The sequence below is a fragment of the Pagrus major genome, chromosome 4 (genome assembly GCF_040436345.1).
Source record: "Pagrus major chromosome 4, Pma_NU_1.0".
Lineage (NCBI taxonomy): Eukaryota > Metazoa > Chordata > Actinopteri > Spariformes > Sparidae > Pagrus > Pagrus major.
In genome coordinates this window covers 38,645,498-38,664,830 of record NC_133218.1, presented here as the reverse complement: position 1 = coordinate 38,664,830, position 19,333 = coordinate 38,645,498, and the positions used below count along the sequence as shown (strand labels likewise).

The window sequence follows — 19,333 nt, the reverse complement described above, 5'->3', positions numbered from 1 at the left end:
GTCTGTGATGTAGTTTTGTTGGGATGAAGAAGAAGAAGAGATTAAACTGCTTCACGTTGTTCAGGTGTTTCTCTGACACTTTGGGGCTGCACCTGGTGTTGGGAATTGACGGTAGGCCAGTTGTGGTTATTAAAAATTAATATTTATTATTATTATTCACCAATAGCCAGACCAAAAATAGTCTCAAGAGAAGGGTTCACTTTAAATGTAAATATATGTACAATATTTAAAATTAAAGGAACAGTGAAGGAAATGAATCCGAGCACCGACCATCACAACCAATAAATACCACAAAACATATGCACAAAATAATCACAGAAAACTGCTATGTACAATATAATAGGCTTTATTATTGTTAGCAAATTGATCAAATCAATAATACTTACAATAAACAAAAATCGATCACTCAACTAAAGCAGCTAAACTATGAAACTAAACTAAGACAAACTCAAGCACAAATAACAAACAAGCATGGATGTGTGTATGTGTGTGTGTGTGTGTGTGTGTGTGTGTGTGTCGGAGAGACAAAGAAAGAGGAGCCAAGATGGTGGTCGTAGTCAGAGACAAGATGGCGGAGAGCCAAAATGGCGGTCATGCTCTTTTGGACGGTGACATCATGGAGTGTTCCGTTGAAAGGACTACAAACATGGCCAAACAGGAATTGGGGAACTCACGTTCGTTCGACTACAAAGATGGCCGAAACGTGACTTGGAGAAGTCACGCGTGGATATGAATTCAAAAATTATAATGATTTTGCTGAATCATATGTCTAGAATTCCAAAAATGGTGGACGTGAATATGTCACCTAAAGGTAGTCAATTGAACGAACGCGCGAGACTTGAACAACAGCACTGGTTACACCTGTTCCAGAAAAGGTAGTCGTGCTGCCACGAGGCGTCCATCTCTGAAATCATAAAAGGGAGATATCAAGAGATACACGTATCTTATGTTATAGCGAGGTCATCAACCACAAGTCTCCAACAGGTAGCTCATAAGATTACGTGTGTGTGCGCGTAACCCCTAATGTATGTGTACATGTGGGTTAGTTAGCGAGGGAGAAAGAGAGAGGAAGACATAGACAAAGGGCTAACACCCTTAGCGGCGGCTAGACTAACACTTCCGCTCCATGGAGTGGAGAGGCTCAAATCAGCTCGTGATGAGTGAAAGGAGAAACAACCAGCACGTTTTACAACTTCAAACTAACAGCAATTAAAAGGGGACATGGGGGTCCACAAACTCACAAACAAAGAATGTAGCTCACAAGCATACAATACACGCTAACGTATAGTATCTACCCAGACACTAATTAAGCCTCAATTGCAGTCGTGTCTTCCTTAATCAAGCTCGCTTCCTCGGCGTGGATTAAAGGCGGCTGCAGCGTCCTGCGTTGGCTGTTAATACAGCGTAGTCGACGTGGGCATTAAGAAAACGGGCAAAGCGGGCATTTTCTGAGGAAAAATCCTCCTTCTGCAGGCGGGTGCACAGCGTCTTTTCTGGATCCGGAGCGTGTTTGGTAAACACAGGGCAGTTTTGGCTCGTCCAGCGAGATGAAAGACTGCGGCCTAGGCGGGTAAAATCCAGACGTCTGTATGCTCCCTTTGAGTAATAGTTGCGTAGGTGAAAGCTGATGATTCCAGCAACATGTAACTCTGGGACTGCGATAAAATGAGTCTGCAGCTGTACTTATCTCCTCCGCTTGCGGCGGAAACTGATACGTTCAGGTGCGCTCACAGACAATGGGAGATGGGAGTTTCAAACTTGAGGGGACTGTGTCAAGCAGGCACCACCTACTGGACATTAGGGTCGGTGCACTTTCCTTTGTTTACCAGGCTTTGTTAGTGCAAGGAGGCCGCATTTAAGCGTTGAGCTACACACGGGCCGATCTGATGTCAGAACCATGTGGACGGTCCCAACATCCCCCCTTTGGTCCAAAGAGTGAGGTGCTGTCTGCAGTCTTTGGAGCAACTACGTTCCGAACAGTCCATGTAGGTGGTAACCTCTGGGGTTACACAGTCCATGTATCCTCTGAACAGGGAGGGTGTTCAAACAGTCCAAGTGTGTTCCTAAAAACACGGGCAGGTTGAATAATCCACATGTCCTTGAGGAAAAAGAAGGGTTGTGAAAGTCCATACAGTTGAACAGTTCATGGTCAAAGGCTTTTGTGTCTGGGCACTAAACATTCACACTGAGGCACATCTGGGCAGATGGTTTCTAACTACGTCTAGTTACAAACATCATGCAGTCATTATCAACCATTAACCTTTGTTCATTCCTTTGCTGCTTTCAAAACCACCAAAACAAAAACATCAAAATGGAATGGAACGAGCTTTCCAGCTGGGTCATTAATATAACTTATTAGCTCCTGAATTTTTCATTACAGGTGCTAATGTTGTAGCTATTCAGGTGGCCTCTCTCCTTTCACACTGGGGTTTTGTCTACTCATTTTACTGAAGTAGCAGCGACAGCCAGTGGGTTCAGTAACTTATGTGAGTGCTGCTGTGTTGCTAATGCTAATACACAGGTGAGAGGCTTTACCTGTGACTTACAATCCTACCTGTTAGTAGGTGTTAGGCTAATTACTCTCATGCAACCTATCCTGTAAGGATGTTAATGAGGTGGCTTCAGCACCTCTGGAGAAGTAATAGTCAAGTTAAAAGTGTTAGTGACCGCAGAATCTAAATAGCATGCAAGCTATTTAGGGCTAAAAGAAAAACTAACCACTAGTACACTACAGCAATCAACAAACCACAATTGAATGTATTTAGTGAGTTATGAGTGCTTAATTTCTAAACAAATTTTTTTCAAAAAAGGACATTTTGGGAAAAGTTAAATTATTGTGCATACATACAATATTGCAATAAAACTAGTTTAAGATGGCCTCACACGGGGCACCATTGTTAGGAATTAATGGTAGGACAGGTGTGGTTATTAGAAATGAATAATTATTCAAATTAAATAAATAAAAGTTAATTAAATTAATTAAAACGGGGCACCACCCTGGAATCAGGGACCAATAACTAGACCAAAAATAGTCTCAAAAGAAGGGTTCGCTTGAAATGTAAATATTTGAAAAATATTTACAATTAAAGCTGGAGTGTGTAAGTTATTTCTGGCGTCATTTGGTCAAAAATCAATAGTAACCTTTCAGCATATTGTAATTCATAGTGTTATGACAGAACACTGGACTTCTGTGTCTCCTCTTGGCTTTGTATTCAGGCTTTAAAAAATCATTGCCGTAACGGCAGTGTTCAGCCAATCACAGTTCATTTTACAGAGCAAGCTGTTTTGGGCGTTCCTATTGGTTGCTCGACCAAAGTTGATGCGCGATCATGTTCCGTGAAGGTGCAATTGCGGACGTCCCAGCAGGAAAAGCCGCTATCCCGGCATTACCAACAAAAACGTACACGGCCAAGCAGCCAAAAAAAGGAAGACCGATGTAGAGAAACGAGAGTCTAAGAGGGAGAGTGACAACAGACGGAATAAATCGCAAAGTCTACATCAAATTTATTGTCAATACTGTTATATATACACGACATACAGAGGACGTGTGCCGTGTAAATATGGATGTGACAGTTATTATTTATTTTCAGGTTACGGTGAAAAGAAAGAAGTGTCTGAATAAAGTGGTTGTCTCCGATAGTCTGTGCATGTGGGGGTAATTGTTTACTTCAGCGTTATATGTTGTTTTATTATTCTTAGCATTCACACCTCTTTCCCGTGATATATAAGTGTTGCTGTTGTCATTAGATTATGCTGTATAAGTATCACGTCAGTATGACAAATATCGTGGCTTTATTAGTGCCAGACATGTAGGCTATGTCATGCTGAGACGTTAGCACGACATTATTGTTGTCGGTCTCTATCGCTCTTCTAAACAATGCAAAAGTAATGTTTGTTTGTTCATACGTTCAATTTGTTCACGAGAGAAAGGTAAAGTACTTTCTTACCTGTAATTCGGCCACGGCAAGTGTATGACAGAAAAGTTCCGACGTGAATATTTCAAGCGCTACAGTCGCACGCGTCCACGAGAACGGTGTGGAGCTACGAGTCGAAACAGGGAGGGGAGGGGGGAGCGCATTTGTTTCCATCCCAGTCTCATGCATTTTTCACATATTCTACGAACTCCAGCTTTAAAGGAACAGTGAAGGAAATGAACCCGAGCACTGACCATCACAACCAGGAAATACCACAAGACATATGCACAAATACGTTCACTGTGTTGAACCACATGTTGATTCTGTGTATATTAATGTACTTCTGTCACATCTACAACTTATTTGGTCCTGCAGAAAAAAAACAGAGTGACACATCTTGTTAATTACAGCTTCAGAGCTGGACAACACATGTTGTAGTGATGTAGACTGTATATTTTCACAGGAAGGATTATTTTAATTTCATTGAAACTTTTGTGTTTGAAAGTGTTGATATTGGTTTCATATATATAAAAAATTAAAAGATGTTATTTTACTTCTTCATACTGTTTTGAAAATACCTAATTTTTCATACTTTCTCTGGCTGTAATATTATATATTATATCTGTCTCTGACATTACTGAGCTGCTGATAAAGTTTTCAAATCATCTCCCAAAATCTTTGAATATAAATGTCAAAGTGTAGAAAATTGCTTCATTTTTCACTGAACAAGTTTCAGGGGAAGGACCCCCGTGCCCCCCCACACTGTCATGTTCTCTGTCAGCTCTGTGTGAGACCCTGGAGTGAAGACCAGAAGAAAAGACTTTGTTCATGTTTGTTTATTCACCATTTAAATTGAATTTACAAGCAAATAAGGACTGATCTCCTGATTGATTATGATCATGTGAACTGAACTCATCATGAGCAGTGACAGCCTCTGAGGCTGAACAGACACAGGAAGGAGCGCCGCCTGAACACACCCAAACATTTACACAACAACAAGAAGACGTCAGAGTACCGCCCACAAGGTTTGATTGACAGGTGAAGAAATGACACAACAATCAGCTCTCAGCAACAATGATGGAAACAAAACAAGTCTGAAAAAATGAAGCACAGAATTTAACCCACTGACCCTGAAATGACTTCAGTCTATCTGAGGCTACAGAACTCAGCAGTGACTTCAGGATCAACATAAAGTCCAGCATAGAGAGGCTGAGTGAATGTGGTCTGGACTCTGTGGAGGAGAGTCACGGTGCCAGAGACGCTGTAGAAGGACAGAATACCTGCACTGTGATCCAGGTACACTCCAACTCTGGAGGACCGAGGACCTGAGACGGGAGTGTGGACACTGTTGTAATAAAAGTAATAACTGTTTGTGGAACAATATAACATCCAAGATTTGTCATTGCGTCCAAATAAACATTCCTGTGAGCTCCCTCTCTTGATATTCTTGTATGCGACTGCGACATAAACTTGTCCCTCTCTCCCTCTCCGCTCCACCTCCCAGTAACAACGTCCAGTCAGACTCTCTCTACTCAGGACCTGAGGCCAGTAAGTGAATCTGTCTGGATGATGAGAATAAGACTGTTGTTGACTCATGCATGTTGCTTTTCTGTTCCTCTCAGATAATAACAGCCATTTGTGTGCTGTGTTTGGATCCAGTGTGATTTCACGTGAATATCTTAAGAAGTCAGCTCTGGTCTTGGGCTCTGGTTGTGGCAGTAAAACATCCACTTCAGTCACTGTCAGTGAGACGTTTGTCTGTTTCTGTCTCAGGACGTCCTGTAGTATATCTCTGACCTCTGACACAGCTGCTGTCACATCCTCAAAGTATTTCAGAGGACGGACATTGATGCTGGATGAGTGTGTAGACTCACTGAGTGCTGACAGTAAGGGGTAGTTGTGTAGAAACTGGTTGTGATCCTCTGTGTGTGAGAGCTTCTTCAGCTCAGCGTCTTTCCTCTTCAGCTCAGTGATCTCCTGCTCCAGCTTCTCCTGAAGCTCTTTGACTCGACTCACTTCAGTTTCCTGCTGGGATCTGACCTGCTGCTTCACCTCAGAGCGTCTTTTCTCCATGAGACGGATCAGCTCGGTGAAGATCTTCTCACTGTGCTCCGCTGCTTTATCAGCAGAGCCATTGATGGCCTCCACCTCCCGTTGAAGCACCTTCACATCTTTCTCTCTGTCCTGGATTCTCTGCTGGAGGTTTTGTCGACTCCCCTCGAGCTCTCTCTGCCTCTCAGTCCTCTCTGCTGCAGCTGACACTGTGTCGTGGCCTTTATGTTCGTCCACTGAGCAGAGATAACAGATACACTGCTGATCAGTACGGCAGAACATCTTCATCACCTCATCATGACGAGAGCAGATGTTCTCCTGGAGCTTCTCTGACGGCTCCACCAGCTTGTGTTTCTTCAAAGGAGCTGATTCATAATGAGGCTGCAGGTGTTGCTCACAGTAAGAGGCCAGACAGACCAGACAGGACTTTAATGCTCTCAGTTTCCTCCCAGTGCAGACATCACAGGCCACATCTTCAGCTCCAGCATAGCAGTGATCAGCAGGAGCAGCTTGGAGTCCAGTCTTCTTCAGCTCCTCCACTAAAGCTGCTAACATGGTGTTTTTCAGCAGCTCAGGCCTCGGTGTGAAGCTCTTCCTGCACTGAGGGCAGCTGTGGATCCCCTTCACATCCTCTGTGTCCCAGTGGTCTTTAATACAGTTGTTGCAGTAGCTGTATCCACAGGGAGTAGCCACCGGATCCTTCAGTAGATCCAAACAGATCGGACAAGAGAAAGTCTCTCGGTCCAGCTGAACTCCTCTCTGCGCCATTTCACCTCTCAGTACATCGACTGTCTAAGTTTCACTTCCTGATAACAGAAACTGGGTTGACCTCTGATCTGAACAGTGTGTTTGTGCAGTGAACGAGGTCTGTCAGCTCAGTTACACTCATCCACAAAACTGTAGCTCTGAAGGGGAGGGAACAAGGAAATACACTGACAGAGTGGAGCTGCTGTGTGAGAGGAGGAAGAGGAAGAGGGAGCGATTATTGACCTATTGTTCACTCCAGGACGAGGAGCGGCTCTGTGGATCTGAACTTAAAACCTGCAACATTTGGAAACATCACAGTGTTTAGTTGTAAAATGATCCTTGGCTCTTCAGGCTTCACTCATGTTTCTCTGACTCTTCATCTGATTCTGTTCAGTTTTCTTTTCCTGGTTAAAAACAGCTGACTGACAGTCGGCACTTATCAGACTAAACTCTCATAAAGATCCAAACAGTTTCCTCACACAGTTAATGATCTACTCTGAAGCTTTTGTGACAAAACGGTTCAGTTCCAGAATCTCATCCTGATCCAAAGCAGCATTTCAGGCTTCAGATGTGTTGAAACAAAAATGATCAGGGAAGTTATTAGTTAACTGTGAATCCAGAAGAGTGAAGCAGATCAGCTGCTCCTGCTGTTCACTGGAGGATTAATATGAATCAATGAATCATGTTCAATTTTATTTTTTTCTGGGTGCAAACCCACCGTGACGTCACCCACTGGTTTGTGGACGACCACTTTGATGCCTCAAGTTTAACTTCATGGCCGTCAGGCAGTAAATGATCCTTTGAAATAAGAGACAAACAGATACTGTGACTCAGGATTTGATTGCTCCTCACTCCACCCTGACTTTATGTGCAGCTGGAGGTGTTGTTGGCAGTTTGTGTTTGTAGTAGATCTTCATCTCCACCTGCTGGTGGTGACGGAGGAAGGACGAGCTTGTTATCAGCAGCCAGGAGGCCACAAGATGGCGCTCCAGCACCACTGTGACACAGACAGCTGATCAGCAGGCAGAGCCTCCACATCACATGTTGGATCTGCAGATAGAAGCCTTACAGCTGACTCTGACATCATTTATTATGCAGTTAGTTATACAAGATTTAAAATACACACTGTATAGTTTACTGGTGCAACATGTACACATCCACTGCATGAACCTGTAACGTGGTGTCTGTGCTGGCAGGGTGGGGTCCTGACTCACAGAGCTGTTTTATAATGTGGTTCCAGGTAGTTCTCTGTTCATCTGCAGTCAGTGGAACAAATAAATGATTGTGGCCAAGGGTTGATTTTACAACCTCCGTTCTGTGTTTTACTGTCCAATAAACCTTCGGCCTGTTAGTCAGACTGGACTTCTGGAGCCCATGTTAACATTTTGTATGTGCACAGCATGCAAGAGCTGATGACTTAAACGTGACGCTGTCACTGTTTGCATGATGCTATTGTGATCTTTTGTCCTTTTTGCTGTTTTCTGTATCACCTGAAGCTACAGGTTGTTTCAGCCATCGTCCAACGTGTGATGTGTGTTTGTTAAGGAGAAAAGTAGAGTGATGGCTTCAGTGCACGATAACACAGTCACATCTGTTAACACACATTTCTTTCTTTCAGCCTCAAATGTTGGTTTTCTTACCCAAAACGAGGCGTGTGTGTTTGTTCTGACAGCGCTGACGTGGTGTTTCAGTGTGAACCAGGAAAGTTACAAAGACAACAGTTAGTCTCCTCAAACTGTCTCTGTGATCCATCACTTTAAAAACAGTGGATCACACAGCTGCTGTCACTAAACGTATCAGTCTGTCCGTCCCTCACTCCTCACCAGATGTTGTCTGTGATGCAGTTTTGTTGGGATGAAGAAGAAGAAGAGATTAAACTGCTTCACGTTGTTCAGGTGTTTCTCTGACACTTTGGGGCTGCACCTGGTGTTGGGAATTGATGGTAGGGCAGGTGTGGTTATTAAAAAATAATATTTATTATTATTATTCACCAATAACCAGACCAAAAATAGTCTCAAGAGAAGGGTTCACTTTAAATGTAAATATATGTACAATATTTAAAATTAAAGGAACAGTGAAGGAAATGAATCCGAGCACTGACCATCACAACCGATAAATACCACAAAACATATGCACAAAATAATCACAGAAAACTGCTATGTACAATATAATAGGCTTTATTATTGTTAGCAAATTGATCAAATCAATAATACTTACAATAAACAAAAATCGATCACTCAACTAAAGCAGCTAAACTATGAAACTAAACTAAGACAAACTCAAGCACAAATAACAAACAAGCATGGATGTGTGTACGTGTGTGTGTGTGTGTGTGTGTCGGAGAGACAAAGAAAGAGGAGCCAAGATGGCGGTCGTAGTCAAAGAGACAAGATGGCGGAGAGCCAAAATGGCGGTCATGCTCTTTTGGACGGTGACATCATGGAGTGTTCCGTTGAAAGGACTACAAACATGGCCGAACAGGAATTGGGGAACTCACGTTCGTTCGACTACAAAGATGGCCGAAACGTGACTTGGAGAAGTCACGCGTGGATATGAATTCAAAAATTATAATGATTTTGCTGAATCATATGTCTAGAATTCCAAAATGGTGGACGTGAATATGTCACCTAAAGGTAGTCAATTGAACGAACGCGCAAGACTTGAACAACAGCACTGGTTACACCTGTTCCAGAAAAGGTAGTCGTGCTACCACGAGGCGTCCATCTCTGAAATCATAAAAGGGAGATATCAAGAGATACACGTATCTTATGTTATAGCGAGGTCATCAACCACAAGTCTCCAACAGGTAGCTCATAAGATTACGTGTGTGTGCGCGTAACTCCTAATGTATGTGTACATGTACATGTGGGTTAGTTAGCAAGGGAGAAAGAGAGAGGAAGACATAGACAAAGGGCTAATGCCCTTAGCGGCGGCTAGACTAACACTTCCGCTCCATGGAGTGGAGAGGCTCAAATCAGCTCGTGATGAGTGAAAGGAGAAACAACCAGCATGTTTTACAACTTCAAACTAACAGCAATTAAAAGGGGACATGGGGGTCCACAAACTCACAAACAAAGAATGTAGCCCACAAGCATACAATACACGCTAACGTATAGTATCTACCCAGACACTAATTAAGCCTCACTTGTAGTCGTGTCTTCCTTAATCCAGCTCGCTTCCTCTGCGTGGATTAAAGGCGGCTGCAGCGTCCTGCGTTGGCTGTTAATACAGCGTAGTTGACGTGGGCATTAAGAAAACGGCCAAAGCGGGCATTTTCTGAGGAAAAATCCTCCTTCTGCAGGCGGGTGCACAGCGTCTTTTCTGGATCCGGAGTGTGTTTGGTAAACACAGGGCAGTTTTGGCTCGTCCAGCGAGATGAAAGACTGCGGCCTAGGCGGGTAAAATCCAGACGTCTGTATGCTCCCTTTGAGTAATAGTTGCGTAGGTGAAAGCTGATGATTCCAGCAACACGTACCTCTGGGACTGCGATGAAATGAGTCTGCAGCTGTACTTATCTCCTCCGGTTGTGGCGGAAACTGATACGTTCAGGTGCGCTCACAGACAATGGGAGATGGGAGTTTCAAACCTGAGGGGACTGTGTCAAGCAGGCACCACCTACTGGACATTAGGGTCGGTGCACTTTCCTTTGTTTACCAGGCTTTGTTAGTGCAAGGAGGCCGCATTTAGGCGTTGAGCTACACACGGGCCGATCTGATGTCAGAACCATGTGGACGGTCCCAACATCCCCCCTTTGGTCCAAAGAGTGAGGTGCTGTCTGCAGTCTTTGGAGCAACTAAGTTCCGAACAGTCCATGTAGGTGGTAACCTCTGGGGTTACACAGTCCATGTATCCTCTGAACAGGGAGGGTGTTCAAACAGTCCAAGTGTGTTCCTAAAAACACGGGGCAGGTTGAATAATCCACATGTCCTTGAGGAAAAAGAAGGGTTGTGAAAGTCCATACAGTTGAACAGTTCATGGTCAAAGGCTTTTGTGTCTGGGCACTAAACATTCACACTGAGGCACATCTGGGCAGATGATTTCTAACTACGTCTAGTTACAAACATCATGCAGTCATTATCAACCATTAACCTTTGTTCATTCCTTTGCTGCTTTCAAAACCACCAAAACAAAAACATCAAAATGGAATGGAACGAGCTTTCCAGCTGAGTCATTAATATAACTTATTAGCTCCTGAATTTTTCATTACAGGTACTAATGTTGTAGCCATTCAGGTGGCCTCTCTCCTTTCACACTGGGTTTTGTCTACTCATTTTACTGAAGTAGCAGCGACAGCCAGTGGGTTCAGTAACTTATGTGAGTGCTGCTGTGTTGCTAATGCTAATGCACAGGTGAGAGGCTTTACCTGTGACTTACAATCCTACCTGTTAGTAGGTGTTAGGCTAATTACTCTCATGCAACCTATCCTGTAAGGATGTTAATGAGGTGGCTTCAGCACCTCTGGAGAAGTAATAGTCAAGTTAAAAGTGTTAGTGACCGCAGAATCTAAATAGCATGCAAGCTATTTACGGCTAAAAGAAAAACTAACCACTAGTACACTACAGCAATCAACAAACCACAATTGAATGTATTTAGTGAGTTATGAGTGCTTAATTTCTAAACAAAATTTTTCCAAAAAGGACATTTTGGAAAAAATTAAATTATTGTGCATACATACAATATTGCAATAAAACTAGTTTAAGATGGCCTCACACGGGGCACCATTGTTGGGAATTAATGGTAGGACAGGTGTGGTTATTAGAAATGAATAATTATTGATAATAATAATTAAAATTAAATAAATAAAAATTAATTAAATTAATTAAAACGGGGCACCACCCTGGAATCAGGTACCAATAACCAGACCAAAAACAGTCTCAAAAGAAGGGTTCACTTGAAATGTAAATATTTGTAAAATATTTACAATTAAAGCTGGAGTGTGTAAGTTATTTCTGGCGTCATTTGGTCAAAAATCAATAGTAACCTTTCAGCATATTGTAATTCATAGTGTTATGACAGAACACTGGACTTCTGTGTCTCCTCTTGGCTCTGTATTCAGGCTTTAACAAATCATTGCCGTAACGGCAGTGTTCAGCCAATCACAGTTAATTTTACAGAGCAAGCTGTTTTGGGCGTTCCTATTGGTTGCTCGACCAAAGTTGATGCGCGTTCATGTTCCGTGAAGGTGCAATGGCGGACGTCCCAGCAGGAAAAGACGCTATCCCGGCATTACCGACAAAAGCGTACACGGCTAAGCAAGCCAAAAAAAGGAAGACCGATGTAGAGAAACGAGAGTCTAAGAGGGAGAGCGACAACAGACGGAAAAAATCGCATGTAAACATTGGACAAGCATATCCGAGGTAGAGAGCTTAGCGATAGCATCGGGCTGAAGTTGGATACTGAGCTTGCTGTTCTTCTCCTGGACAGGTGAGCCTCCAATGTAAGTTTTGCGTAGCTAATAATCTAAATGTGTGGTAGTAATCGGCTGTGTAGTTAAAATGACCGTGAATCTAATAAAGCAGGCGGTTTGTGGTCACAATTGACGAGTAATGTTGTGATTAGCTTTATGCTAACCGTAGCCAAAGGCTCACGACAGCTACAAGCAAGTCAGAGCCAAAGTCTACATCAAATTTAGTGTCAATACTGTTATATATACACGACATACAGAGGACGTGTGCCGTGTAAATATGGATGTGACAGTTATTATTTATTTTCAGGTTACGGTGTAAAGAAAGAAGTGTCTGAATAAAGTGGTTGTCTCCAATAGTCCGTGCATGTGGGGGTAATTGTTTACTTTAGCGTTATATGTTGTTTTATTATTCTTAGCATTCACACCTCTTTCCCGTGATATATAAGTGTTGCTGTTGTCATTAGATTATGCTGTATAAGTATCACGTCAGTATGACAAATATCGTGGCTTTATTAGTGCCAGACACGTAGGCTATGTCATGCTGAGACGTTAGCACGACATTATTGTTGTCGGTCTCTATTGCTCTTCTAAACAATGCAAAAGTAATGTTTGTTTGTTCATACATTCAATTTGTTCACGAGAGAAAGGTAAAGTACTTTCTTACCTGTAATTCGACCACTTTTTCAGGGGGAAGCACAGTTGTTTCCATCCCAGTCTCATACATTTTTCACATATTCTACGAACTCCAGCTTTAAAGGAACAGTGAAGGAAATGAATCTGAGCACTGACCATCACAACCAGGAAATACCACAAGACATATGCACAAATACGTTCACTGTGTTGAACCACATGTTGATTCTGTGTATATTAATGTACTTCTGTCACATCTACAACTTATTTGGTCCTGCAGAAAAAAAAACAGAGTGACACATCTTGTTAATTACAGCTTCAGAGCTGGACAACACATGTTGTAGTGATGTAGACTGTATATTTTCACAGGAAGGATTATTTTAATTTCATTGAAACTTTTGTGTTTGAAAGTGTTGATATTGGTTTCATATATATAAAAAATTAAAAGATGTTATTTTACTTCTTCATACTGTTTTGAAAATACCTAATTTTTCATACTTTTCTCTGGCTGTAATATTATATATTATATCTGTCTCTGACATTACTGAGCTGCTGATAAAGTTTTCAAATCATCTCCCAAAATCTTTGAATATAAATGTCAAAGTGCAGAAAATTGCTTCATTTTTCACTGAACAAGTTTCAGGGGAAGGACCCCCGTGCCCCCCCACACTGTTATGTTCTCCGTCAGCTCTGTGTGAGACCCTGGAGTGAAGACCAGAAGAGAAGACTTTGTTCACGTTTGTTTATTCACCATTTAAATTGAATTTACAAGCAAATAAGGACTGATCTCCTGATTGATTATGATCATGTGAACTGAACTCATCATGAGCAGTGACAGCCTCTGAGGCTGAACAGACACAGGAAGGAGCGCCGCCTGAACACACTCAAACATTTACACAACAACAAGAAGACGTCAGAGTACCGCCCACAAGGTTTGATTGACAGGTGAAGAAACGACACAACAATCAGCTCTCAGCAACAATGATGGAAACAAAACAAGTCTGAAGAAATGAAGCACAGAATTTAACCCACTGACCCTGAAATGACTTCAGTCTATCTGGGTCTACAGAACTCAGCAGTGACTCCAGGATCAACACCAAGTCCAGCATAGAGAGGCTGAGTGAATGTGGTCTGGACTCTGTGGAGGAGAGTGATGGTTTCAGAGACGCTGTAGAAGGACAGAATACCTGCACTTTGATCCAGGTACACTCCAACTCTGGAGGACACAGGACCTGAGACAGGAGTTTGGACACTGTTGTGATAAAAGTAATAACTGTTTTTGTGACAATCTAACATCCAAGATTTGTCATTGAATCCAAATGCACATTCATGTGAGTCTCCTGCTCTGCTGATATTCTTGTATACGACTGCTACACCTCCCCTCCCTCTACACTCCACCTCCCAGTAACAACGTCCAGTCAGACTCTCTCTACTCAGGACCTGACAATAGTCAGTGAATCTGTCTGGATGATGAGAATAAGACTGATGTTCACTCACACTTGTTGCTTTTCTGTTCCCCTCAGATAATAACAGCTCTGTGTTTGCTGTGTTTGGATCCAGTGTGATTTCACGTGAATATCTTAAGAAGTCAGCTCTGGTCTTGGGCTCTGGTTGTGGCAGTAAAACATCCACTTCAGTCACTGTCGGTGAGACGTTTGTCTGTTTCTGTCTCAGGACGTCCTGTAGTATATCTCTGACCTCTGACACAGCTGCTGTCACATCCTCAAAGTACTTCAGAGGACGGATATTGATGCTGGATGAGTGTGTAGACTCACTGAGTGCTGACAGTGAGGGGTAGTTGTGTAGAAACTGGTTGTGATCCTCTGTGTGTGAGAGCTTCTTCAGCTCAGCGTCTTTCCTCTTCAGCTCAGTGATCTCCTGCTCCAGCTTCTCCTGAAGCTCTTTGACTCGACTCACTTCAGTTTCCTGCTGGGATCTGACCTGCTGCTTCACATCAGAGCGTCTTTTCTCCATGAGACGGATCAGCTCGGTGAAGATCTTCACACTGTGCTCCACTGCTTTATCAGCAGAGCCATTGATGGCCTCCACCTCCTGTTGAAGCACCTTCACATCTTCCTCTCTGTCCTGGATTCTCTGCTGGATGTTTTGTCGACTCCCCTCCAGCTCTCTCTGCCTCTCAGTCCTCTCTGCTGCAGCTGACACTGTGTCGTGGCCTTTATGTTCCTCCATGGAGCAGAGATAACAGATACACTGCTGATCAGTACGGCAGAAAATCTTCATCACCTCATTGTGACGAGAGCAGATGTTCTCCTGGAGCTTCTTGGACGGCTCCACCAGCTTGTGTTTTTCATAGGCAGGGATTTCAAAGTGAGGCTGGAGGTGTTTCTCACAGAAAGAAACCAGACAGACCAGACAGGACTTTAATGCTCTCAGTTTCCTCCCAGTGCAGACATCACAGGCCACATCTTCAGGTCCAGCATAGCAGTGATCAGCAGGAGCAGCTTGGAGTCCAGTCTTCTTCAGCTCCTCCACTAAAGCTGCCAACATGGTGTTTTTCAGCAGGTGAGGCCTCGGTGTGAAGCTCTTCCTGCACTGAGGGCAGCTGTGGATCCCCTTCACATTCTCTGTGTCCCAGTGGTCTTTAATACACTTCTTGCAGTAGCTGTGTCCACAGGGAGTAGTCACCGGATCCTTCAGTAGATCCAAACAGATCGAACAAGAGAAAGTCTCTCGGTCCAGCTGAACTGCTCTCTGCGCCATTTCACCTCTCAGTACATCGACTGTCTGAGTTTCCCTTCCTGATAACTGAAGTTTATTTGAGGCAACAAGATAAGAGATCAGAGAGAAGAGTGAGCGGTTCTCGACCTTTGCTTCATTCCTGGACGAGGAGCTGCTCTGTGGATCTGAACTCTGTTTCCTCATTTACAACGAAGCCTCAGTTAAAACCTGCAACATTTGGAAACATCACAGTGTTTAGTTGTAAAATGATCCTTGGCTCTTCAGGCTTCACTCATGTTTCTCTGACTCTTCATCTGATTCTGTTCAGTTTTCTTTTCCTGGTTAAAAACAGCTGACTGACAGTCGGCACTTATCAAACTAAACTCTCATAAAGATCCAAACAGTTTCCTCACACAGTTAATGATCTACTCTGAAGCTTTTGTTCTGCTGTTCACTGGAGGATTAATATGAATCAATGAATCATGTTTAATTTTTGCATTTAAGTTATTTTATTTTTTTCTGGGTGCACACCCACCGTGACGTCACCCTCTGGTTTGTGGACGACCACTTTGATGCCTCAAGTTTAACTTTGTGGCCGTCAGGCAGTAAATGACCCTTTGAAATAAGAGACAAACAGATACTGTGACTCAGGATTTGATTGCTCCTCACTCCACCCTGACTTTATGTGCAGCTGGAGGTTTTGTTGGCTGTGTTTTTGGCTGTGTTGTTCACATGTTGGATCTGCAGATAGAAGCCTTACAGCTGACTCTGACATCATTTATTATGCAGTTAGTTATACAAGATTTAAAATACACACTGTATAGTTTACTGGGGCAACATGTACACATCCACTGCATGAACCTGTAACGTGGTGTCTGTGCTGGCAGGGTGGGTCCTGACTCACTGAGCTGTTTTATAATGTGAACAACATGGTTCCAGGTAGTTCTCTGTTCATCTGCAGTCAGTGGAACAAGATGAATGATTGTGGCCAAGGGTTGATTTTACAACCTCCGTGCTGTGTTTTACTGTCCAATAAACCTTCGACCTATTAGTCAGACTGGACTTCTGGAGCCCATGTTAACATTTTGTACGTGCACAGCATGCAAGAGCTGATAACTTAAACGTGACGCTGTCACTGTTTGCATGATGCTATTGTGATTTGTTGTCCTTTTCGCTGTTTTCTGTATCACCTGAAGCTACAGGTTGTTTCAGCTATCGTCTAAGGTGTGATGTGTGTTTGTCAAGGAGAAAAGTAGAGTGATGGCTTCAGTGCACGAAAACACAGTCACATCTGTTAACACACATTTCTTTCTTTCAGCCTCAAATGTTGGTTTTCTCACCCAAAACGAGGCGTTGGTGTTTGGTCTGACAGCGCTGACGTGGTGTTTCATTGTGAACCAGGAAAGTTACAAAGACAACAGTTAGTCTCCTCAAACTGTCTCTGTGATCCATCACTTTAAAAACAGTGGATCACACAGCTGCTGTCACTAAACGTATCAGTCTGTCCGTCCCTCACTCCTCAACAGATGTTGTCTGTGATGTAGTTTTGTTGGGATGAAGAAGAAGAAGAGATTAAACTGCTTCACGTTGTTCAGGTGTTTCTCTGACACTTTGGGGCTGCACCTGGTTTTCACAGGAAAAGTTGGTTTTCAGGTGTAGAAGTCGTGTCAGTCTCATGTTTATTCACTGGTTTTAAAAGTACATTTAGTGTTTCTGTACATGCAGTTATTGTCTGTTCAGTCTCTCACACTGACGCTGCTCCTGGAGTTTAATCACAAGTAAAAGCCGACACACAAAAAGCCAGCGGAAATTATATCAGTGACACAACACGGCTCCTGTTGCCATGGTAACAGGACTGTGCGGTACACACAACACTGAGCTCCAGCAGAGTGAACTGGACTCAGAGTCACTGGGTCAGTCTGTGACCAGGGTCCAGAGTCCAGAGTCCAGAGTCCAGCCAGCGGTGTGTTTCCTGCACGCTGAGCTCATCACACCAGGAGCTCGTTACTGAGACTTTACACAACGTTTACATAATGTTTATATAATGTTTACATAATGTTTACATGATTTTTACATGATGTTTACATGATGTCAGGCTGGAGAGATTCTCAGTTTTACTTGTGAGAGGCCTGAAAATGAAAGGTTCACAGCCTATGACTGCTTCACTGTAATCGTTGTGGGTTTAATGATAAAGAACATCGTCACCTCACAGAGCGTCCTGTGTGAAGGGACGAGGACTAGCGGGTTTTTCAAGGACTGTAGTGGACCGGTCTGGTTCCAGATGTGTGACCATGGGTGGACTCAGGAAACAGTTCCAACCCTGGAAGAAATTACATTTTTCCACAATGTGAGTCACACAAATGCATAAAAATTGGGTGAAAACTAAGAATTATTTTCATTATCTGTTCGTCTACATCGTATTTATAAAAATGTCAGTTTTCTGAAGCCCTGTGTGACGTCTTCACGAGTGTATCTGTTGCCAACATCTCACACTTTGTTTCTTCTAAAAAGCTGGTTAAGCTTTCAGGGGAGGCCATTTTTTCACAGGTGTGTTTGAATATTATCACCTGAGCTCAGCTGAGCATGTTGCACCTGTTAAAAATGAAAATGTCGAATTCAACCTGCTTATTGGAAACTTTGAGAGATATGAGTTCAAAACTGAACAGAAAGTAGAACGTTTGTGTGTTTATTGTCCCAATCAGATGATCAGATGATCAGATCTGATGTCGCTGTTAGTTAAAGGTGTGTTTCTTTCAGTAAAATCAGCTCGTCTCAGTCTCCTCGCTGTGGTTGTCATGGTCACACAGTGAAAGTCGGTAGCAAGCCGGAAAAATCATCTCAAACTGCTGCGCCGCCACTTTTAAAACTCACAAACTCACTTTTTACATCATTTCTTCAGGCACATTTTTACAGATGAACTCAACTTTATCCTGGTTTGTTCTTGTGCAGCTCCAAACTTTGTAACGTTGCTGTGCAGCTAAACTTACTGTAGTAAGGCCCCTTTCAACTGGGCCCTGTGAGGCCTCGGTGCCTGACTCGGCTCGACCGAGCAGCCGGCTGACAGCTCTGCTGTAGAAGATTAATCCTGGATGGCTGACCTGCTTCAGCCTGCGTCCTCATTACAGTGAGAGAGGAGACTTTAAAAACCTCTGAGCATCGAACATACACGATGATCAGGACGATCAGGGATGAAGGTGTTTTACTCGATCAGTATCAATTATCCAATGACTCAATAGGATATTTGTCATGATATTTATGATATTTGATGGCATTTTTCTGGTTATTTAAAGAAAACACTGATTGAATCTGATGAAGCTGCATGTTCGCTCCTTCTTGTTTTTAAATGTTACTGTTAATAAGATTGTGTCAATCATATTGTGGTGTGTGCTGGAACATTGATTTTCTTTTTTCTGGGGGCAGACTGACAGAGACAAGTATACAGACAGTAGGAAACAGATGACAACATAAGAACGAAGACTGTTGAGTCAAAGTGGAAAAAGCATTAAATGCAGCAGTGATGAATAAAAGAGTAACAGACAACAGTCCATCAACAACTGCACCTCCTCCACCGCTCCTCTGTCCCAAGGCATCCCCCAGGGTTCAGTTCTTGGTCCACTCCTCTTCATCCTCTACATGCTCCCCCTTGTCAACATCATACGCCATCATGGTCTCTGCCTCCACCGTTACGCTGACGACGTCCAACTCTACATCTCCACCAGATCCATCACCACTGCCGCTCTCTCCACACTCACCAACTGCCTCACTGAAATAAAATCCCGGATGCAGTCTCACTTCCTCCAACTGAACTGTGACATCGGACATGGTCATCATCGGCCCCAAATCCCTCATCAAAACCACTCACGACTTCTGCCTCACCATTGACAGCTCCACCCTGCCCCCCCCA

The 19,333-nt window shown here is 43.2% G+C and overlaps 2 protein-coding genes across 2 annotated transcripts; both read right to left on the bottom strand.

Annotated features, from left to right (window-relative positions):
* Positions 1 to 4,732: 4,732 nt before the first annotated feature.
* Positions 4,733 to 6,912, bottom strand: LOC140994690 (tripartite motif-containing protein 16-like). The gene has a single exon (XM_073464434.1). It carries the CDS (start codon positions 6,732 to 6,734, stop codon positions 5,061 to 5,063), a length of 1,674 nt encoding a protein of 557 aa, XP_073320535.1. The 5' UTR covers positions 6,735 to 6,912; the 3' UTR covers positions 4,733 to 5,060.
* A 6,592-nt stretch (positions 6,913 to 13,504) lies between these two features.
* Positions 13,505 to 15,491, bottom strand: LOC140994692 (E3 ubiquitin/ISG15 ligase TRIM25-like). Its single transcript, XM_073464436.1, has one exon. It carries the CDS (start codon positions 15,469 to 15,471, stop codon positions 13,804 to 13,806), a length of 1,668 nt encoding a protein of 555 aa, XP_073320537.1. The 5' UTR covers positions 15,472 to 15,491; the 3' UTR covers positions 13,505 to 13,803.
* Between the last annotated feature and the right edge of the window lie 3,842 nt (positions 15,492 to 19,333).

Excerpts from the sequence above, each read along its gene's own strand:
- LOC140994690 (XM_073464434.1), bottom strand. The coding sequence starts at position 6,734 with ATGGCGCAGAGAGGAGTTCAGCTGGACCGAGAGACTTTCTCTTGTCCG.
- LOC140994692 (XM_073464436.1), bottom strand. The coding sequence starts at position 15,471 with ATGGCGCAGAGAGCAGTTCAGCTGGACCGAGAGACTTTCTCTTGTTCG.